Genomic DNA, 19933 nt, shown 5'->3' with positions numbered 1-19933 from the left:
ACGTTGTTTTGTTAACAGTTAACAGATTTTCACTTAAAAATAGAAGAAAATAAACATTTTCATTTATAAAAATATATTAAACCATTCAAATATAAAGCATTACAAAAATATTTAAAAATCTTATCTCTCTCAAACTAAAACAGTCATTTATACACCAATAAAAACCCCATCAAAACTTGGCTTTTTGAGTTTTTGCCAGAATATCGTGCATATCTTGTAGACTTTCGGTTAAAGCTTCTCTGAATCGTCGAACAGATGTCACTGAATTGTCAGCAAATGCAGAAAGTCCAAAATTAATATTATACGGTCTCGGATTGTAACAACAACCATAACCGTCATTAGTTAAAGGAGCATAACACATGAAACCATCACATTTTGTAGCCACCTGGCTAGTAGAAAGACGCATATGGCTACTCGAGATATAGGATTTATCTTTGTACAATGCCGGTAATTCTATTTCGTTTTCTAGAGCAATTAGTTTCAAACCCAATAGATGGCGATCTACACCGAAACCGTTAACTGCCTGAAATTTCATTAAACACTGTAACACACTTTACTTCAATTATTTATTAATAGAAATCAATTTTCCGAAATCTCTTAATCCCTAGAATATTTTTCAGAACATTTGAGAACAGTCCAGAATATTCGTTAACTTTTTAATCTTATAGGAAAAGGCCAAGTTACAAGAGAAATAAGAATAACCTATTTAATGTCAAAAACCGAATAACTTACCTCTAACGAATATTTTTTATGGGATGCAATGGCGTCTTTAAGAGCATTTATTTTCTCATTAAGTGATTTACTGTTATCCAACATAATTTTAGCAAAAGCAACAGACTCAATTGAACAAGAACGAATCGTTTCTGTCCTACCGTGAATGTATTTTTGTAGATTCGTAATGAGCTGCTAGAGTTTTGTGGGTCCTAATAAAGAAAGCTACTAGTGGAAAAGCCAAAATAAAGCAACAACAGAATTTCTGATGTTCAAACTACACCAACACTTATTATATTGGTCCTTTTGGCCTGGTTTTTACCCCGCTCTAAGGACCAGACAGGGTAATCCTCGAGAATTTGGACAATTAGTAACATGATCGTAATTTTTGTAAAAAGTAGGGTTAGGTGAAGACAAAAGATGATGAGACACAACTGATTATGGCGTCCAATATAATTTTAGCAAAAGCTGACGCGCGTTTCGATAACCAAGTTATCGTCTTCAGAGACTGAAGGCAAACAGTTTACCCTTAGCCCCTAAGACGATAATTTTGTTATCGAAACGAGCGTCAGACAGTTCAATTGTGTTGGTGCAGTGGTAGTGTACACAGTGTGTTCGGTATTATTGGATTTATTCATTAAAAGTAGTAATTTCTATATACAAGTGCTGGTGGTTTGATTTGGATACTTCAAGGTTCAAGAAATATAACTTAACATGGATATTTAGTACCATGATGGTAACCTTTGTGAAAAGTAAGGTTAGGTGACGACAAAATATAATAATATGAAACATAACATCAAATACATTAACGAACTATAATTATTATATAATTATTTCTATTTCCTGTATGTTGAATTTAAATAAAATAGTATTACCTGTAAAAAGCATACTGCTTAGCAATCTGAATGAAACTATCGGGACTCAATTTTTGGGATTTAACAAACTCTTTCCCAAATGATGAAAACTGGAACGAATCCATATCTAAATTATCGATTAATCTACAAAAAACCGAACAGTAAGCTAAAAATATTTTGTTATATACAGGGTTGTTAAGAAATATAGAATGGACAATAGTTAATATATGTAGAAAGTAAATTGTAAAGTATCTCTATTACTTTTAGGAATACAAGTACCAAAAATTTTCTTATATTGGTTCATATCTAAAGGATCATTACTCATTTTATCCAAAGGTAATTGATCACTAGAATATTTATTTTTTTTAAACGATGAACTATGCAAAACTGTTTAAAAAAATGTTACCTCCATATTTTCAAATAATATTGAATGGCTGCCAATATCAAATTTGCTGTATACTTTAATCTATCATTTTCTTAAGTGAAGTCTTCAAAAGGGAATACTAAACCAGGGCTTGAATATACCACTACAGGATCACGATATTCTAAATAAGCAGTATTCAACCACCATTCTTCTAACCAATTTTCACGAACTTTTGCTCTCTCTCTATCAGTAATTTCTGTCATTTTTTTCCAGTACCATTTTCGGAATTAAATTCATCCAAAAGCTTTTTTGTATTGGATAGCTCAGGCTCATTTAAAAATGGAGCGACAGTTTTAATGTACTTCTCTAAAGTTTGGTTCAATGTAGGTACGGGAAGTGAAGGCAGATTTAACGTATTTGTAAATAATTTCTTTGCACTTGTTGCTGTTGACATGGTTTTAAGCATATGTGACACTGCTTGAATGGTTCTCTGCTCTGTGACCTGAAAGATAAACTTAATTATAAGCAAAATATTTTCATTAAATTTTTTAATATACATACCAATCTATGTTTGGAAAATATCATATTTCGTTAGACTATAGAATGTGATATTCACACCTTAGTTAAAAGGTTAACAACTTTCTTTATCGGCGCACTATTTTTATCGTAATTAACACTTTAAAAGAAAACAAGGTTGAGGTTATCCTTAATCTTAATCATTTAAATAATAGAGCTGAAAATAAATATACATTTATTGCCATTCTTTTATTTATAAAAATTCTAGTAACTACACAGTTATTTATGTAGAGATCAAATAAATAGAAGATTATTGACGTAAATTTGTTATGACAGCAATGTCATATTAGGACAGTTCAACCAAAATTTTTTTCTTGTTCTCTAATTCAAATAAAATATGAATTTTATATATCCAATAATTTGTTATTTATTTCTTATGTTAACTAATAAAATTTATGCTGGAGTAATGCATAGTCATACTAATGAAGTAAATAAGGAAAGGGAAACAGACGGAGCTTACAGCCCAAGAGACCATAGTCATTATTCAGATGAAGGAGATCATTATACAGAATTTGATCATGAAGCTATATTAGGTAGTCACAAAGAAGCTGAAGAATTTGATCATTTATCCCCGGAAGAATCGAAAAGACGATTAGCCATTCTTCTTAAGAAAATGGATCTTGATGATGATAATCAAATTGGTAGAAACGAATTGAAAGCTTGGATTATACGCTCTTTTAAGTACTGTTTCTTTGATTTCACATTGGATTATGTATTTTGATGGTTTCAAATTTTAGAATGCTTTCAGAGGAAGAAGCCAAAGATAGGATGGAAGACGCAGATGAAAATAACGATGGTATAGTCACTTGGCAAGAATATTTAGCTGATACATATGGGATAGACAGTTCCGAAAATACTATTGATATTGGGAGTGAAAATGAACATGTGAGTTAAAATACAATTCACTTTTGCTTTTATTTGTTTGTATTATATATGGATGAAGTGTTTTGAATATATTCTTGTTTTGCATGTTATTCATGGTCTTACTTCAATCTTAATCACTTTTGATTTGATTTAGAGCTATATCGAATTATTTTGAACAATTTATGAATCAATTATTATAGCCTTTGAATTGCGAATTAAATAATGAAAGTATGAATAGTAAACATGATAAACAAAATATTATTATTCTAAATTTTTTGTTAGTATTTAAGTGGTTAAAATAATTGATAATCGCAGTTGATTCAAGATGATAAAAATATGTGGAAAGCAGCAGATATCAATAATGACGGTGTTCTTGATGCTAATGAATGGGTATCATTTTCTCACCCAGAAGAACATCCCAACATGCTACCTATAATTTTAGAACAAACTTTGAAGGACAAAGATAAGGATGAAGATGGTGCAATCAACTTCCAAGAATATATAGGAACAAGAGGAAATGATATTAGTAAAGATGATTTAATTGCAGAAAAAGCTAAATTTGATGATTTGTTGGATAAGAATAAAGATGGAAAGTTAGAAGGAAATGAAATATTATCTTGGATAGTACCTAGTAATGAGTGAGTAACAATTTTCATTTAAAACATCTTCTAATACATATGAATTCTAATATTATTGCAATATCTTCAAGAATAAAAGTGAAGGCAGCAAAGTTCTTTCTACAAATTATACCAATCTTTTTTTTTTCAGATGAGAGGGAATAATGCATTTCCTACTAACTACAACCCTTCCCCCATTTTATCCCCCTTTGAAACCACTTTGGTGGAATTGAATATGCCTGATTGTTAGCTACTTTATAAAAATCTTTTATTTTTTTTTCTCCCAGTACATCAAGGAGGCTATCATGCTTTCCATTTTGTATCATTTAATATCTTTGATGTGTTTCTTCCCATTGTACTCATATTAGCAGGGTTTGTTCTACATCTTCTTGTTCTTCCTAGTTTATAGCCTCACATAGCTGAAAAGGTTTTTAAAGCGCTCAAAGCCTGGGTTATAATGTTGTCGCCTGGATGTCCACATTTGTATATTTGTGTGTCCATCTACCATATTTTCAATTTGTCCATTTTCTTCGCACCACTTATGCATTAATTTAATTATCAATTACCCCATGTCTCTCTCTATGACAATCTTCTTTGTTTTTTGTTTTTTCTGTTTTCTTTTGTTTGTACACTAGAAAATTTGTTTTAACAGTAGATCTATCCACTCTTCTGTACTTCTTATTCCTTTCTACAAATTGTCTGTAGAATGAAATTTTGTTGTTTTCTTATTTATTTATTTAGAGTAAACATAAAAATTTATTGGTTATTTGTATTTTTAAAGTGAAATAGCTCAAGAAGAAGTAGACCATTTATTTGCTCACAGTGATGACAATCACGATGATATACTGAGCTTTGAGGAAATCCTTGATCATCATGACACATTTGTTGGTAGTGAAGCAACGGATTATGGTGATCATTTACATAATATTCATCATTTTGATGATGAATTGTGATGGAATTGACTCGCATTATAATTTTGTAATTTTAAATTATTTATTTTGTTTTTTTATATCAAATTTGATTGAAATATTTACCAACGTTATTACCAAAGTAGGTTTTTTAGCAAATTATGACATCTAAATTTTAATTCATCCCAAAAAAATCTCTAATTTTAATTTACCTATATATTAACGGCTGCATCGATACCTAACTAATTTTTATTGATCTCCATTTTTTTTTATATTTATTGTTATGTATATGACACCAAATAGACGACGAACTAACTTCTGGTGCTGCTTGAGTTGGTCTTGGATCTGGATATTGTTATCCTCTTCGTCTATGCTCTGAGCATGAAATAGCACTGGAGACGTAGGTCTAATAGTCGCCACCAAAAGGAAAGTATTTTTCTCAAGGAAAACGAGTTTTTCTTTGACTTTTTCAAATAATGCCTCTAACAATTTTTCCTAGAGTAGTCGATGGCGTTGATTGATTAATAACTTGACAAAGTAAATTAGAAACAGGAAGTGATAAGCTAGATGTCTCTTCGAGAAGAGTAGTCAGGTCTCTAATGACTTTAAACTGAGAAGTTAGTTTGGTTTTTAGTGGCTAAAATTTAAATACAATTCTCAACAATTTAACAAACAGTTTCAGCATATCCAAGCACGGTTTCCATCTAGTTCTGACTGCTTGGGTTAATGTAAAAATTTTGCTTTGCGAAAAATACCAAGTGGGTGGCATCTATTGATTTTCTTTCTTCAATAGAGTTCAATACAAATGTACTGCTTGTCAAAATCTCATTCTACACACACGTGCGCGTGAGAAAACTTGACCCTCTAAGCATCCACCCTCAAATAGATACACAGATGTGTATGAAGAAGGACATTCTACCAATCCTCTGTCACTTCAATAGGTCCTCATCATTCTATGGGAGATTCTGTGAAGTTTTATCTTTTTGTTAAGAGTTAGCCTGTTGGCTATGCATTCTTGTCTTTTTGTTCTCATTCTAGTGGCCAATAAAACTCTTTTTTACTTTCACGGCCGGATAGTGAGGCAACGCTGTACATCTGGGTTACTTTATGCTTATGTTTGTCAATGATTTGGGTCTCAATATTAAGAGAACAATGAGGATTTGTACGTTTTGATTAGTAAAATTATTTATTGTGCCATGATTAGATTTAATTTGTAATTTCATGTATATATGTATCTCAACTTTATTATAGTTTACCTACAATATAATAAAAAATGTTAATTTTGACTTTTTTTTATTAAAATTTAAACTTTGCTAATGAGAAGACTTTCCAGTTATTACAGAAGATAGATTGATGTAGAAACTAGTTTTATACAGGGTATCTAGAAACTATTTTATCAAAAGTAAGTTATAGTACAGGAGCCAGTGATAGATTTTCATAACAGAGTCCCTTCTAATCGAAAATTCGTGAAAAAATGCATTCGAGATTTATATTATGAATGCTTACGACCGTCTGCTGGGACTCTGTGGGTGGGGCGGGCAGTGGCAGCCTTCCAAGCATGAAAAAAAAATTTAAATACATTATCAAATGGAAGATTATTTAATTTCTATTGGAGTTTTGGAGGTACAATATTAAGGATCGGAGAGAACTAACTACCTACTACCTATATATTGCTTGATCATGAAAAAAAATTATATTTTCATTGATTTCCTCTCAACTTAATATTTATCTGGTGATCGTTTATATATTACTATGAATGAAAATGTCAGCTTGCTGTATATAACAGCCTAATCAGTGTTTTTCAAAATTTTTATACCTTCTTGTGACATGTATTGCTGTGGAACTGAGATTTAATGGAATCAATAAATATAAATTTGGTTTCGATAATATATTACTAAATTTACCATATAATAAATATATTAATTAGGGTTTCTAATTAAGAAAAAAATGCTTTTTTATGTATTTATTTTAGTGATTTCTTTTGGAACCGATCGTTTGGATAGAAATAATTATAACAGAATTAAAAAAAGAATAATAAAATTGTAAAACATTCAAATTAAGTTTTTTTATACTGATAACGGTAACTATTAAAATTACTATGTACACTTAAATTTTTTTAACGTTAACAGATTATGTTTGAAATATTTCTTTAATTTATTTAATATAATATCACACATAAATTTTATAATACAAAAAACAAAATATAAATAGTGTGACAACTTTTAACTGTATATTGAAATTATACTTGATTCCTAAAGTGCAGTTTTTTCCAAATATTAGAAGTAATTTTTTGAAATTCAATGTTTCTGATAATATAATTCCAAATAAAGTATCTACTAGTCATGAAATGTAAAAACCTAGATTCAGATATTGAAATCATAAAGACTGCTTGACATGATGCAATACTAATTCAGGGTCCAAAAGCAAGGGAGCAGCAGATATAATTATTAACTATGATCATCCCCTGACCACTTTTTTTTTTGTTTAATTCACTTAGCTATTTAGTTTGATTATTATCATTTTTAAACCGGTCACAAAATTCGAGGTTAAGAATTTGTTTACTTTTACACTTGGATTTTTAGTTAGTGGCAGCCTAAATCGGTCATAAAATAAACTAAATTTAAGATTAGGAATTTATTTACTTTTACTAATGGAAATTTTGTTAGTGACAGTCTTGCATAATGTAAAATAACGTGCAATATTTTGACCTTGCACCATACCAAGTGGAATTACATAACCAAAAGAGACATAAAATAAAACAGATCTTTCAAAATTTTACATAAATTCCACATTATTGTGAGGAATAAAGACACAATTAATGAAGTTATAGTCACTCAGTTGCCTAAGGAAGCTTCACTGGACTGAACTACATCTGATAATAATTGTTAAGAACGGGAAATTTACAATAGTTTAGGCACATCCTTAGGGAAAAAAAATAAAATACTGACAAGGGTTATAAGAGACCCCAGCGATGTTTGATTTAATTACCATTCATTTGTTTAAACTCAGCTTCGATACTTTTTATTGGGTAACCTAAAACTTCATGTTAGTGTAAACAAAAAATATTGTTATAGTTTTCGAACGCCATGGATGGAAACAAGAGAGTAGGTATTCACACCATGACGAGAATAAACTGGTTCAAAATATTGAATCTTTACTAAATGGTAAAAATCTAAGTTTATAATCTCAAAAATAATCCTCTAAATGAAATAAGCAAAACTTTTCATAGTTCATAGTTAAATATGGGCGGCGAAGGGACCGTTAAGCACCTAGGCCTTCACATAGACCCGTCGTGCCCCACTTGACGTTACCAAAGGCCCATGTCCTTTGATAAAGCAAAAATATTTTACTTCGATATTCTTTATTGGGTGCCCTATAACCATATGTTAGTGTATATATATTCTGAAATGCTTAATAGTTTTGAACTGAATATGGTTCAAATTTTATCTAAGAGACTTAAATGAAAACCTGGATAGAAGAAGAGACTAAATGAGAAAGCAGTACTTCAGATTATGGAGCAAATATTCCTATTCATACAATGAAAACTTTGAACGTCCATGACACAATGTTGGAAATTAATTTTTGAACAAAGATGAACATTTATGGTCTAAAAAGGAGCACCCTCAATTACATGTGCCTAAAAGGAATATTCTGTTTCATGTGCCTGATTCAAAAACAAACTCACGAAATGTTATAATAGAAGTTGAAGTTTTGAAGTTACTTATCGAGGACAATATGCATAATCCACTTGTACTTTATATTAAGATTGAAATTGAGAGTCGTTTGTTAAAAAAAACAAAGAAAATTGCAAATATGTGGTACCATAGATTAGTTTGTAACCAATAAATCCAAAGACTAAACTTCAAAAGCACGTGAAATGGTTTTAAGTAAAACCCAACAGAAAGAAAAATTAAGACTCCATGTCTCAAATGTAAAACATCTAATTACCAGTAATACTGATACAGACATTTGTCAAAAATGTTTACAACAACATTTGAAGACCAAAATTAACGCATGGGTTAAACTATACGCCCCTGTAAGTATTTTTTGTTATTGGTATAATGTTAAAGAAAGATAAGGGGTAATAGAAGTCGAATTAATAAACTTTTTGTTTAAAGAGATGGAATTTTCAGTTGTGGATATGGATAATACAAAGCAGAGAAGTGTGTAATAAATATTTCGATTGAGACTAAGCATATGAAACATATATGATTGCAAGACATGTTCTCAGCATTCAATAACTAGAATATTGTATATTTTGATAGTTTTTCGAATGGAAAGAGTTTACTTGAAAAAATCAGTCAAGATTTTCAATACAAGGACATCAATACTCAATTGCTTCTAAAATCTGAAACAAGTAAAATAATAAATAGCGAAAAAATTTAGAGTGGCATTTCGAAATTAATATCTAATTTGGCATCACGTGCCAAGCTGACTATATTCGACAGCTTCACAGCTAACCTCGCAGCTTCATCCAAATTATCTACAGGAAGTATTTTTAAACCTGACGCCGCGATTAAAACCTTAGCATCGTCTACGTTGGTACCTTGTAATCTACAGATTATTGGCATTTTTAGACTTAGCTCTTTAGCCGCGGCTATAATACCTTCAGCTATAACATCACATCTCATGATACCTGAAAAAACCAACATAATGCTATTTGTAAATACTTTATGTGATTGATTACCTCCAAAAATGTTGACTAGAATAGCGTGTACTTTGGGATCGGCTGTAATGATTTTAAAAGCTTCTTTTACCGCTTGAGCCGTAGCGCCACCGCCAACGTCCAAAAAGTTGGCCGGAGAACCTCCGTGAAGAGAAATAATGTCCATAGTGGCCATGGCGAGACCCGCACCATTTACCATACATCCAATGTTTCCGTCTAAAGCGATATAGTTCAAATCGAATTTGGCGGCGGCTACTTCTTTTTCATCTTCTTGCGTCCAATCTCTTAGGCTGAAAAGTTCTTTTTGTCGAAACTGGGCGTTGTCGTCGAAGCGGAATTTAGCGTCCAAAGAAAAATCTACAAATCAATAAATTGAAATACTAACTAAAAAAAAAAATTAGCAGTTGAAATTTCAACAGGGAATCTGAGGACTGTGATTTGCTTGTCAATGTTTGTGTTGTATTTTTTAATGTTCTATTGATCAAAATTTGGAAACTGATAAAAAAATGTAAATCAGCCAATTTCATTATTTTCTATTTGGGTAACAATAAAATGGTCTTGAAAATGATGTATTAATAAAATTAACATGACAAAAGAAGAAAAGGGGCTCCACTTCTAGTTCGATTAACTAAAAAAAATCATTAATTGATTTAAGGGAAAATTGAGGTAATAAACATATAAACTAGTAGACAGAGAATTATTAAAACACGACCTAATGTGAAAATGTTTTAAGGATCTTGACCTTACAGGATTAAAAATTGGTTTTTTCATCGCTATCATTTGAATTGCTACCATGTTCTCATGAAAGTCCAAGATGTTATAGACAAAACGGACACTATAACCATGGTTCTCCAGTGGAATAAAACAAAGGGTGCTACACTAGTTTAAAATATTATTATGTTATTGTTATGGTCAATTAACTATGGAAATATAATTCAAAATTGAATTTTGATATCTTAATTAGGATAAAAACAAATACCTAACACTGAACTTTAGTGTTGATACAACCAAATAATACTTTTGGAAACTGAATTTATTTGATAATTAAATATAGATTATTTACAACGTAGCTTTACTATTATCCCATTATTAATAAAAATATTATCAGTTTTCTTTTTTGATTTTCAACAATCCTATTTTATATTGTAATCATGAATACATTCTCTATTATCAGTATCAATATTTATTGAAATCTTGATAGGATCTTATTTTACAGCATAGTCTAGATATTACATAATATTTTGATAAATGATAAACATACATTAGCCTGTAACTCAAATATATGTGTAATAAACAGGTCAAAGTATAAAAATTTAAATATTTTTCAATTATAATAAATCATAATAAAAATTATGGTAATACAACATGAGATAATTGCCTTCACTCACATTTTTCTCCAGCATCTTCAGCATAGGGATTGATTTCAATAAGAAGGGCATCCTTTTTCACAAACAAATCATACATTCTCAAAAGCATATCAGCAGTTTTCGCCTTTTGTGACTCTAAACCAACTTTGACAGCTACTTTTTCTGCTTGTTCTTTGGTCAGACCTTTCATAACATCAATAGGTTCATAGAGAATTGCATCTGGGTTTTCTGCAGCCACTTCTTCTATGTTTACACCACCCTGGGATGAAGCTATTATAACTGGTCCCTAAAAATATGAATTATTTCAAATATGGAACAAATTTATATAAAAGAAATGTGAGAGGATCCTGACACTGCCACAGGATCAGCAGATTCTAAAGTATTGATTTATTGCATTTAATTTCTAGTTTTATTGTCATTCATTTTATAAATTTATTGATTGAATAATATTACTTCTGTTGTTTATTATTAATAAAATACTTTTTAAAAGTATAATGAATGAATTATAATTACATTGAATGCACGTTCCATCATGACTGCGAAATAAAACTCTTTCCTAGGGAACTTCCTTTCTGCTACCATAACAGCATTGCATATCCTCCCTTTTTCACCAGTTTGTTTGGTGACTAGATATTGTCCCAACATTTTACCACAAATGTCTTCAGCTTCCTCAGGTCTTCAATCAAAAATAACAATTGTGAAATAGTACCATATTGATAGATATTATTAAAAAGAAACAGAAATTAACTTGTACGCCCATTTTAAGTCAGTTTTAAATTAAAACTTACGAATACACCATCCTGACACCACCCTTAAGTCCATTTTTGAAGCTTCCTTTACCGCGACCACCAGCTAGAACTTGTGCTTTCAATACAAGATCCTTTGTGTTGAGACTTTCTGCAATTTTCTTGGCTTCTTCTTTAGTTTTTGCTACACCAAAATTAGGAACAGTAATATCTGCATTTTTGAGTAATGTGTAACTGATGTGTTCATGGACATTTAAATTTCTCTGTTGTTGTTGCTGAGGTTGCCAACGAGCATTTGGTACGGAACCAAGGACCTATAATAAGGAAGAGAACAACGTTTTACATAATACTTATTTATATCATCGAATTAGATAATAGTCATTTACTTTGAACTTTATATTTTGTATGATAATCAAAAAAGGATAAATAAAATATCGTAATTACCTTGGAACCATTTTTTAAGACGCTTTCAGCTAAAATCGCAGACCTCAACATTTTGCACTCGTTCAATGAGTGATCACACTAAAATAATTTAACTTTTTCTCCTTGGTATTTTGGCAGATGCCAAAATTAAATGTCACATGTCAGATCAAAGTTTAAATTAGAATACTCAGTGTAGCCAACTTCCCATACTTACATCGACGAGTGTTAAGAAAACAGTTACAGTATAAATACCAATTGATAAAATTTATTGATATAGACAACTCAGATTATTAAATTTCTGAGTTATATAGAAGTTTCACGTGAATTTTTTACACATTTTGAAATTGAATAAAATAAAAATAAATATTTTCTAGAGATTTCTTTCCAAACCCAAAATTAAACCTCCCTAGTTAGTATAAATCTTGTATAGGGTGAGAAAAATATAAAAAAGAAACTACAATTTCTCATTAAAATGGAAAAAAAACTTTTTCTGTTAACACTTATTCCGCGTGAAAACGTGTCTTATTATGTTATTCGACTAAAAAATTAGACGAAAAAATCAGCAGACAGATAAAAAACTTCTGTGATTTTAAGGTTAGGTCACACTTAATTAACCTCCAAAATGGATCGATCACTTTTTTAATGAATTCAATTAACATTCTCTTACAGTGAACCAAATTGGGTATTCTCGGGTTGCAGAGAAATTTATTTTGTTAGAAATTTTCGACTCCATTTTGAGACCCCACAACTCGTCAGGGATATAACTTGGTATAGAGGTGATTAAATAAATCGGAATTCAAATAAAAAAATCTATCTATTTCAGGATTTTTATCTAAAATACATTGTTGACAAGATAATATCTAAATTACGAAATAGGTAATCGAAATCAAACATATTTATCACAGCAAATTTTCGCAATAACAATAAAGTTTCAAATGAAAATCCGTAATACAAGTACTCTGTTTCCCATACAGATTCAACCTACTGATGGTTCCAATTATTTCGAAAGTTTTAGCTTTCTCGATATACCTAACGGTCACCTCGAACACAGCTTCGCTGGGTGAAACGTCCAAAGTGAGCATGTAATCCGATATCATGTTCGATCCGTTGATTTGAGAAGTATGAGTCATCAATCGAGCGTCAGAAATTTTGTTTAAAGCGAGACGAGCGCATTGAGCGTACCCTTTGAGTAGACCGTTTATGTGATCCACCGCCGCTTTCGCCGCCTTCTCGACTCGACTGTTATTAGTCGGAATCTCCACGCTTTGTTGACACGTACACCAGTGGCTTTCAATACCGGCGTCTTCGCAGGTCCGCAACGGACTGATCTCCTTGAACCAACTAATTCCTCTATTAGATCCGTGGTGGTCTTCGAGTTTCCACGAAAGTTTCAGGATATCTAGCAGAGTTTCGTGTAAATCGAATGGCGTCGTCAGTCTTTTTGAATTCAATTTCAAATTGTTATAATGTAATGAGTATTTTTTCCGGAAGTTTTTCGGAAGTACAGCTAAAACGAATGGTAGTCTCTCTTCCATTCGACCTTGGAAAGTTTGTCGTATATCTCCCCATCTTATACCGTGATCACTGATGAAAAATACGAATGTATTATCTAAATAATGATTTTCGAAAAGTTCTTTAAAAAAATTTCGGTAATCCTCGTCGCCTAATTTGGGTTTATTTAAAATGTCGTGTGATAGAGCTGCTCCCCAAAAAAAACCGAAATAAGGTAACTTATTATCGACCATTGTTATGACGAAATTTTTGATATAACTCAATAAATCTCTAAAAACGAATCGACCCCCTTCGCAATCTTGAACGTTCATACTTTTGGTATTGCCTATTTTCGATTCGCTGTATCTATTGAAATAATTATAAGCGTAATCTGTGGATTGTTTTTTGAAGCCTCTACGTTGGTAATTGAACAGACCCATCCAAGACGAATCTTCTCCGTAAGCGGTAAGGTGATTTGCGTCGCGGTAAATGTCCCAAATGAAAGTACAATTATCGAAACGGTCTTCGGTTGTAGGCCAACAGTTTTCTACCAGTTCTTTTTCGGAAAATCCGGTTAGTACCGGTATCAAATTAGGAAAAGTATTATCACCCACTTTATTATAACCGAGTAGCTCAACAGCCTCTATGTCTTTTAAATAACTAACAGTCTTCGGCATCTGTCGATGTAAATTCAATCTGGAAACTGCGTCTAAACCTATCACAAGCACCTTCATACTTTTAGATTTAGCTTGAATCTTATTTTTTATAGGTACAAAAGCGAAAGTATCTTCATAAATAGTAGTATTGTCGTATTTACACGTAACTTGAATAAATTCTTCTTTAATATCGACGCTATCGTTAAAATAACGACAATCTCTTACGATTATTTTATTATCCGATTCATTTCCTTCGGGTTCCTGTCTGAAAAAAGGCGAATAACAACAATCCAGTCTCGTCGTATCGTCAAGTTGATAGTAGGACAGTGAAGAATTCAAAACGTATATTGAGGTTAGGTTCGATTCGAATAACGGTGGTTTACCTTCGTTACACTTCGGCAACTTCATTGAGGTTATGTACTCTCTTATGCTTTGGTCGAAGGGGTCCATGTATGGTATTTTACACCCTGGCGTATATATAGTGTATGATTTGTCGTCGAAAGTAACACTGTTTATTACTGGTTTTGTGAGTTGTATCGTAAGGTACTGCATTTGGAAGACATCGGCGAGAAACAGCATTACTATACATAACAAAATCAATATCCAATATATTGAAGGCACCCGCTTAAATTTCATTCCATCGGTGAAGTTTCTGAAATAAAAACTATTTTCAGAAGTGAGATATGAAAAGTTTAAAGCAGTCGTGGCAGCAAAGAAAATATGTGATATTTTCGTCAGATTACCATTTATTCATTTACATGTTGAAATTTTTGTTTAAGAGAAATTTGAATGTTGACAATGCAGCGACAATATTTTGCATCTAAGCCCAAAGAATAGTTTTACACGTTGGGTTAAAACCGTACAAGACGATTACGTGTTCCAACCGGGCAGTTAACGTCATTCGAACGATTGTTTTGTGTTCTGATTTAAGTAGAGTTTGTGAACCGTTTTCGAGACGGTATTTTCAATCCTACATTGATAGCAGGAACTGTTACAAGAGCCGTGCATAGCCGGAGATTGCGCAGAAAATATCTTTTAAACGCTTCCAATAAATGTTTCACGAACGCTCCATAGTAGCATGTTGGAACAAACCTATTTAGTTACGTATCGATCATTTCATTTCATAACTAGAGGAATTTATTCCATCATCTGCGCATGCGAATAAATAATAAATTATAATATAACATAACCCAACTTTAAATTCGGTTTGGTTTGGTTTAAATTAATTTAAACCAATTACCTCTTGAAATCTCAACATATACATTTATTTGTCCTAATATACCTATAACGGAAAGCATAACGCACAATTTAGGATCTTATAAGTAGTCCCTCGTATAAATTCATTAAAAAAGTTGACCGATATCTCCGACCGACCCTCGTAGCAAGAAAATGCATGCGCAGATGATGGAATATATTCCTCTAGTTATCGCCTCTTGATACCCTAGCAGAAGTTGATTTTTCTACTTTAAATATATTAAATAACATATAGAAAAAGTTTCAGCCTTGTGAAAGTACCTTAGTCGAAGTGGCGACCAGCTCTCTGACTATAACCATAGAGTAATTATATACACTCCCTATCTTTCTCTAATCTATTCTGATTGGATCACCGTGACGTCGAAATTTCGAGGGATGGGAACGGCAAGGAATGAAAATAACAATAAATATATGAATTTCGTGTATTGCTAAGACATTATTGAAAACAAGAATTTGAAGCAGTCGAAAATATTGTAATATTAAAGGAAAAGACAAGGTTTATGAGCGAATTACACAGCGTGGGTTTAACCGTTTTAATAGCGGAGATTTGACGCTTGAGGGATGTCGAGGTTACAAGGGAAACAGTAGAAATATAACCTAGATTTGACATATTCAAATCAGTGTTGCTATATCTTAAAACTTAAGTAGTAATTCTCGTAATGACATTATTTTTTAGTTTGATTAAATTTGATGGTTAGTTTTTTACAGGAAAAAAACATTGCTTGGTCTGAAAAGGTATCTGGTTGACTAACGACTTATTTAATTCCATTATATCTAATTTAGTGTGTACAATAACAAATATAGCCTAGAGAAACAAGTCGTAATCAATTTTGGTCCACCACTAAAAGGCGTATTTGAAAATTTTCAAAATTTACCCAATTAAGTAACGTTTTATATACAATAATCGAGTTCTTCAATAAATTCTGAGCATTTTTCGTCACACAACGTTTAGTGTATCTTTTCAAATAAAAGGTGGGGGAGAGTAGGGAACCTTAATATGAAAATATTCCTTAAGTCCGGTTCTGCTTAGCCGATTTTAATAAACTTGATGTTGTTCGAAAGCGTTTTTGTCCAGCAATACAAAATATATAAGTACAAAGCAATTTAATTAGCAACGTGAATGCCAGAGAGCATGATGATTGCCTGGCACATTATTCCATATAAATTCGGCATTTTTTAGATCAAACATACCCTTATGGGTGGATAGGATGTGATAAATCTCCAGACATAACTTGTATACACTAATAGACTGATATGATTGAAAAAATACGTAAAAATCTATACGAAACTCAATTAATACGAATTTGTATCTATAATATCATGCTCGATATCAACCACTGTCAAATTTTGAAAGTATTTTTCAAAATAAATACATACCAGTAATTTCGTTGCTATCTAAAGATCGTACAGAAACATTTATAATAATTACTGAAATGGGAAAAAGACACTATCAACATTTCTTGGCGTGTATCAATCTTCTAATTTAGTAGATTTTATATCGGCAACAAAATTTGTGACATTCGGGTCGATATTTTCAAATAGCGCCGACGCTGAGCGTATCACGAGAGCTTTTCGGAAACTATGATCGTGATCGGAATGTTTGAACACGTTCACTGGCGTGTTCTGTGACTCTGTGAATTCTCACATTATGGCGACAGTGACAGGACTTGTGTGGCAAGTCGGTAAATGACAGTTCGTCATTTCGGTGCTATGGGTTATGATTCAAATACAGTCCTTCACGAATGTTTGCAATGGATTCGACTTCGATCTAATTAAACGGTCCATTCGAACTTCTTGAAGGTAAATACCCTGAGCTAATGCCGTACAATGAAAAAATCTATGCTGAGATGTGGAATCCACGCCGGATGAGTTTGTCAAAACCCTCACAGATGAAATGAAGAGCTGTTACCTTAGCTCCAACTATAATGGTGATATTTTTCAGTGTATTGCATTTTGGTCACAGTTTGACGAAGACAAGTTTCAACACTTTATTCGAGCGACAGCAGTAGGATCTAGAGCAAGGCCACACCTTAAGGCTTTAGCTGTTTTGAAGGTCGCTCAGACTTATTGATTGAATACCACGTTCGGGATCTGTTAAAGCTAGTGGTAAAGAAACAAGGAATGAAGCTGTGAGAGCTGTATGTTAGCAGCGTACGAACACAAACCGGAATGTTTCAATAAAGTCCCAAATGGGCACAATCATGGTATTTTTGAAAATAGATATAGAGGCTAAAGAATGAGTAGCGTTGGCGTCAGTTGTATCTTTTTTCAGAGCAGCCATTTTGTTACTGATTGTGAAAATATTACTGGTTTGTCTTTAGAAGGAAAAAAGGCTGTTTTGAAGCAGAAGTGAGCTTGTTTTGGATCTGCTAAGACGAAGCACTCGGCCATAATATTGATAATTTATAGTGCAAGTTATTTACTAACTGATCAATTGATAAATAATAACTCAGTAATACATAATTACACAATTCCACTTATAGAATTGGGCAATTTAAGAAAACAGTCGATTTACGTCAAAATGGCGGCCGTGGGGTGAACAATTGTCGTATTAGCTTTACTTGGTTTTTGGTTCCGGTAGTAATAGTTGTTTTGTATTGTTTTTATGATTCATATTGGACAAAATTGGACAAAAAATATACTGTTTAGATCTGTTTTATTGAAACTGTATTTTTAGTCAGCCTGCCTACAAGGAAGTTTTCCACTATTCAAGCATTTATTTACCCCACGGTAGCCATTTTTAAATGGGCGTTGTCTAATTTGCACAATTGAGTTGTATATATTTATAATTGACAGATACATATATCGATTATTTTGTATCGATTTTTTAGCTGGTGGAAAATTTAAAAACCTTGCCACAAAACTAAATTCGTCGTTTAGAATGAGTGCCAAGCGACTGCGCGATGCTGACCTTTATGGAATCACTCGTGCCAATCCTGTTGATTATTGAAAGTTTTAGGAATATTTTAGAATAAAAGTTTTTACAAAATAAACGTTGTAATTCAAATATGGACGGCGAGAGAGTCCAAATAGTAACATGATTAGTTTTTAAGCCTGCACGTGGACTCGAGTTTCGAGCTGTGAATTATTCACTGTGAATATAAAGTAATTGTGTCTAGTGAGAGAGCGTGTACTTAAATTCATCAAGTTGAACAATAAGTAGAAAAAAGCGCTTACGCAAAGGTGATTTTCTTCTTCGTGATTTCTTCTTTTTTTTTTCGAAGAAAAATTTAAATGACAATAATAATTCAAATCAAACTAAAAATTGACTCTCCAATTTCTAAAACCACATCACATTTTTTACTATTATAAAGCAATAATAAGTTATTACCTAGTATAAATAAAATATTTACTGGGACGTCCTGTACATCTCTTGCAAAACATGTCACAGAAAACGTTCATTTTTATTTATACGTTATAAATATGTTATTGTAGCACATAATATTCAATCATAATGGCACTAAGTAAATGGACACACCTGTTGCTAGATTTTTATTTATTTTCACAGGACAGGAAATTTGATAAATCTTACACCCACAAACGTTATCAATGTTTTGTAGCATGACCGTTAAATAGAAATAATGCTGGTCTGCATCAATGATAGATGAATACTATAATGCAAGGCAGTCCACTACGGATTATAATACCCTAATTTGATATGATAACTATTTAATGGAGAGCTTTTTTATTGTTAATGAAATAATTTTCTTTAATTTCTTATTTCTTAGACCTTTTATATAATTTTATTACATACTTACTTCATTTTTTCAAATAAAATTATGAAAGTTGAATATAATTTGTGAAAATTATGAAGCTGATTAGAAAATAACTACTTTAGTAAACTAAACAGGTATATAGTTGATGATAATAGTAGATACGACAAAACTAATGTCATCACTATTTTAATAATTTATCAATCTTTAAAAACAAGATTATTCTATCTCATATATTTGTTAAATTATAAAACTGTATTTTCGTATCATATTTTTTAATATTTAGTATTTATAGATATTTCTATTGAAAAATTTTCATTTGAATAATCATTATAACAAATTAAGGGTAATTTGTATATTTTGAATTTACCTTTAAACAGCAATAATAAATACAAGAGATTTAAAAAATTATACCGCTTTAATTTGCTCATTGTGTCTTAATTATAATGTATCTAATGACAAACTATGCTTGTTGACGATGTATCATTCTTTATCTAATTGTACTCGTCAATATGTATAAATTGTGTTTTTTATGTTGTACAGTATAAATCGAAGACAACAAAAACGCATAAACAAAAATTGCATTATTCTTAATTTGATATTTGACACATGTTATTATCATTACCACAGACTTATATGGCCATGTTTACATTTGTCTACTGGCCACTAAACTTCTGACGTGTAATCCACAGAACAGGTATGTTCAATAAATTTGCCAAATTG

General features: G+C 31.6%; 3 protein-coding genes and 1 pseudogene across 6 annotated transcripts; 1 reads left to right on the top strand and 3 right to left on the bottom strand.

Annotated features, from left to right (window-relative positions):
- Positions 1–56: 56 nt before the first annotated feature.
- Positions 57–2412, bottom strand: LOC130904276 (carnitine O-acetyltransferase-like; annotated as a pseudogene).
- Positions 2412–6180, top strand: LOC130904086 (reticulocalbin-2). 2 transcript variants are annotated; one of them, XM_057816643.1, is made up of 4 exons: positions 2412–3186; positions 3243–3390; positions 3685–4007; positions 4768–6180. In XM_057816643.1, exons 1-4 carry the CDS (start codon positions 2843–2845, stop codon positions 4937–4939), a joined length of 987 nt encoding a protein of 328 aa, XP_057672626.1. In that variant the 5' UTR covers positions 2412–2842; the 3' UTR covers positions 4940–6180. The 2 variants fall into 2 exon arrangements, with proteins under 2 accessions (XP_057672626.1, XP_057672627.1); XM_057816644.1 differs by having other exon boundaries at positions 2783–3186; positions 4138–6180.
- A 587-nt stretch (positions 6181–6767) lies between these two features.
- On the bottom strand, positions 6768–12288 carry LOC130904085 (succinate--CoA ligase [ADP-forming] subunit beta, mitochondrial-like). Of its 2 annotated transcripts, XM_057816642.1 has the most exons (6): positions 12118–12288; positions 11716–11987; positions 11441–11603; positions 10949–11213; positions 9582–9917; positions 6768–9530 (listed from the first exon to the last, which is right to left on the bottom strand). In XM_057816642.1, the coding sequence occupies exons 1-6, from the start codon at positions 12166–12168 to the stop codon at positions 9277–9279; spliced, it is 1341 nt and encodes a 446-aa protein (XP_057672625.1). In that variant the 5' UTR covers positions 12169–12288; the 3' UTR covers positions 6768–9276. The 2 variants fall into 2 exon arrangements, with proteins under 2 accessions (XP_057672625.1, XP_057672624.1); XM_057816641.1 differs by having other exon boundaries at positions 6768–9917; positions 12118–12264.
- A 603-nt stretch (positions 12289–12891) lies between these two features.
- Positions 12892–19008, bottom strand: LOC130903615 (uncharacterized). Of its 2 annotated transcripts, none has more exons than XM_057815829.1 (2): positions 18829–19008; positions 12892–14895 (listed from the first exon to the last, which is right to left on the bottom strand). In XM_057815829.1, exons 1-2 carry the CDS (start codon positions 18897–18899, stop codon positions 12996–12998), a joined length of 1971 nt encoding a protein of 656 aa, XP_057671812.1. In that variant the 5' UTR covers positions 18900–19008; the 3' UTR covers positions 12892–12995. The 2 variants fall into 2 exon arrangements, with proteins under 2 accessions (XP_057671812.1, XP_057671813.1); XM_057815830.1 differs by lacking the exon at positions 18829–19008 and adding an exon at positions 16875–17060.
- Positions 19009–19933: the final 925 nt, after the last annotated feature.

This window comes from Diorhabda carinulata, chromosome 2 (assembly GCF_026250575.1).
Source record: "Diorhabda carinulata isolate Delta chromosome 2, icDioCari1.1, whole genome shotgun sequence".
In the NCBI taxonomy this organism is placed as follows: domain Eukaryota; kingdom Metazoa; phylum Arthropoda; class Insecta; order Coleoptera; family Chrysomelidae; genus Diorhabda; species Diorhabda carinulata.
The sequence above is the reverse complement of the archived record's forward strand: the minus strand, read 5'-3'. Positions and strand labels throughout refer to the sequence as shown.

What these genes read in the sequence shown, in the direction of transcription:
- LOC130904086 (XM_057816643.1), top strand. Translation starts at nt 2,843, where the DNA reads ATGAATTTTATATATCCAATAATTTGTTATTTATTTCTTATGTTAACT. An exon ending in TGGATTATACGCTCTTTTAA is followed by an intron (nt 3,187 to 3,242) that starts GTACTGTTTCTT and finishes TTCAAATTTTAG; the next exon opens with AATGCTTTCAGAGGAAGAAG. An exon ending in TGGATAGTACCTAGTAATGA is followed by an intron (nt 4,008 to 4,767) that starts GTGAGTAACAAT and finishes GTATTTTTAAAG; the next exon opens with TGAAATAGCTCAAGAAGAAG.
- LOC130904085 (XM_057816641.1), bottom strand. Translation starts at nt 12,168, where the DNA reads ATGTTGAGGTCTGCGATTTTAGCTGAAAGCGTCTTAAAAAATGGTTCC. An exon ending in TCTTAAAAAATGGTTCCAAG is followed by an intron (nt 11,988 to 12,117) that starts GTAATTACGATA and finishes TCCTTATTATAG; the next exon opens with GTCCTTGGTTCCGTACCAAA. An exon ending in TGAAGATGCTGGAGAAAAAT is followed by an intron (nt 9,918 to 10,948) that starts GTGAGTGAAGGC and finishes ATTGATTTGTAG; the next exon opens with ATTTTTCTTTGGACGCTAAA.
- LOC130903615 (XM_057815829.1), bottom strand. Translation starts at nt 18,899, where the DNA reads ATGAACGTTTTCTGTGACATGTTTTGCAAGAGATGTACAGGACGTCCC. An exon ending in AAATATTTTATTTATACTAG is followed by an intron (nt 14,896 to 18,828) that starts GTAATAACTTAT and finishes TTTTTATTTCAG; the next exon opens with AAACTTCACCGATGGAATGA.